Source organism: Ailuropoda melanoleuca, unplaced genomic scaffold, assembly GCF_002007445.2.
Source record: "Ailuropoda melanoleuca isolate Jingjing unplaced genomic scaffold, ASM200744v2 unplaced-scaffold2139, whole genome shotgun sequence".
Classification (NCBI taxonomy): Eukaryota; Metazoa; Chordata; class Mammalia; order Carnivora; family Ursidae; genus Ailuropoda; species Ailuropoda melanoleuca.
In genome coordinates this window covers 118,794-121,556 of record NW_023190937.1, presented here as the reverse complement: position 1 = coordinate 121,556, position 2,763 = coordinate 118,794, and the positions used below count along the sequence as shown (strand labels likewise).

The 2,763-nt window shown below is 45.6% G+C and overlaps 1 gene segment (V, D, J or C); it reads right to left on the bottom strand.

Annotated features, from left to right (window-relative positions):
* Positions 1-1,780: 1,780 nt before the first annotated feature.
* Positions 1,781-2,357, bottom strand: LOC117797993. The segment is given in 2 exon segments: positions 1,781-2,100; positions 2,214-2,357. Coding segments are annotated over 2 exon segments (366 nt in total).
* Positions 2,358-2,763: the final 406 nt, after the last annotated feature.

Genomic DNA, 2,763 nt, shown 5'->3' with positions numbered 1-2,763 from the left:
AAAATAAGTCAAGCAGAGAAAGACAATTATCATATGATTTCTTTCATCTATGGAACATAAGAACTAGGATGAACGGTAGGGGAAGAAAGGGATAAAGAAAGGGGAGGTAATCAGAAGCGAGAATGAAACATGAGAGACTATGGACTATGAGAAACAAACTGGGGGCCTCAGAGGGGAGGGGGGTTGGGGAATGGGATAGACCAATGATGGGTAATAAGGAGGGCATGTATTGCACGGTGCACTGGATGTTCTACGCAACTAATGAAGCATCGAACTTTACATTGGAATCCGGGGATGTACTGTATGGTGACTAACATAATATAATAAAAGTAAATAAAAAAAGAATAGGCAATGTTGCCTCCTACCCTCCTATGCACACGTCAATATTTCCTAAAGTCCTATCAATGTCATTCCAGGCTGGAAGCACACTTATGCCAGATATCACAGAGAATAACCAGACAGTGGCCCCTCTACCTCCTACAGGATTTCTCTACAATGACACACATCCAACATGCAGATATAGTCTGTGTACAGCATTCCACAAACATGAGGGACTAACTCAGGTCTTTATGCTGTGTCCTCAAAAGCAAATGCTCCATCCCACTGTGATTTGACACAAATGCTTAGGGGTCTGTTGTGGCAAATTCCCAGCCTGGATGATTAACACATGAAGGTATTCACCATTAATTGGAGGAAGAAAGGAGGTAGCTGGAAAGATATTTGGAAAATCACCTAAAGGAGAGAACATAATGAGAGAGACTGATTTCTCAGGTAAGTTGACCTTGCATCCTGAACTGTCCAGAGGGAGGACATTGCTAGGATGTGGCACTTTCACTACTAAAAATGGTAAAATTCTTGCAAATTGAGAACAATTGGTTATTGAAACAGGGTTTCTCTGGTCTACACCAGGTTCAATTAAGGCACAGAGAATCCTTGGACATACATGTTGTGTATGTATACTTAGTTATTTGTTATAACTGGGATTCCATGTAGAACTTGGGCTAGCTCCTTATGAAAATCAGATACAGCAGGGATCCCTGAGGAGTGGAGAGAAGCCTTCTGTTCCCAGGTGGAAAATGGAACCATGTTAGAGAGAACCCACCTTGTCAGGGAGACAGGGCTGAATCCAGGACAGGGATTCATCGTTCTGAGTGGAGGGGAGCTTCTGCATACCATACAGTCTCAATGTCAAATCCCCTGCTCAGCGTCCTTGGATATGGGGTCCAAAAGAAGGGACATTGGAAAAACATCATCTTCCTTTTCTCCTCATTCCTTCAGCTAGATCTTCAGCTGTTCAGTGAGTTGCTGTTTTCTCAAATGCTGAAATGAAGAACAATATCCCACCAAGTTGGGTCATGTTGACTAGAGTATGGTGGACACTGAGTTGAGTAAAACAAGGTCATTTTTGGATAAATGATTCCCACCTGGACTAACAGGAGTGAGAGGCTGTCATTTAAAGTAAGGTGTCCCTGAGAACTGTGAAAATTATGCAGTGCAGAGGTCTCTTTATCCCTCTATTCCTGCCATTGAGGAATGGGAAGACCATCTTCTGGGAACATGTCAAAAAATAAACAGACTGACAATTCCCCAGACAATTCACCAGGAAGCTTGTTCTATTTTACTACATTGCAGGAGTTAGAGGAACTGAGAGAGACCTGAATTCTCAAGGCCATATTGCATGAAGCCCCCTCTATACATGGTTAGGAATGAAGAAGCATTTTCTGAGCAAGGAGGGAGGCTGTGAGAACAGGATAGGTTTTGGTTTTACTTCCCCATGAACTCAGACCACTGTGTAAGTGCTACCACTTCTAGCTGAGGCACAGTAATACTCAGCCTCATCCTCAGCCTGGAGCCCAGAGATGGTCAGGGAAGCTGTGTTGCCAGACTTGGAGCCAGAGAAGCGATCAGGGATCCCTGATGGCCGAGTATTTACTCCATAAATCAGAGCTTTGGGGGCCTTTCCAGGATACTGTTGGTGCCAGGAGACAGCATTATACCTCCCAATGTCATTGCTGGTTCCGGTACAAGAAATGGTAATGGTCTGTCCCAGAGCTCCAGATACTGAGGCCGGCTGAGTCAGGGTAGACTGGGCCCAGGAACCTAAAAAAAGGATAAATGAAATAGTTAGCTATGTGCTGGGTCCTCAGGTGAACCTGAGCGGAGAGAAAGGATCAGCTTAGATGTCCCCATGGACCCTTCCTTGGGCACCTCACCTGTTCCCTGAGTGAGGAGACTGAGAAAGACCAGAGTCCAGGCCATGTTGGTGACTCCTCAACAGCACTGACTTCAGGGACCCCCAATCCCATGCTTGTCTCTCCCAGACCCCTATTATCTACTCCCCCTCCCTGCCTCAATGAGGGAGTGGCTTGCATGCAAATGTGCTTCCTGCACCTACCTCTCCTCACCCCCTCTGGTCTGACCCTTCATCCTAGATACTTCTGCATCCTTGGGCAGCGGAGCTTAGCTGAATAGACTCAAACACTTTGACATGTTTTCTGAAGTTCAAGAATTTGAATTTTCATGCCTGATTTACCCAGAATTAAATGATCTCCTGAAGACCTCAGGTACATGAGCTCTTGGACCTTCTCTGTTCTGCAATACCATATCTATGTCTCTGTGACCATGGAAGACTTGGGGTCCTTCCTTCTGTTCCCTTTGCTGGGCACCAACTTCTGAGGATCTCTCTAGTGTTAGGAAAATGTCACTGCCAACGCCAACGGAAACATCTGCTGTGAGTTGGTGGTTGGTCTGGGCTCTCCCCCA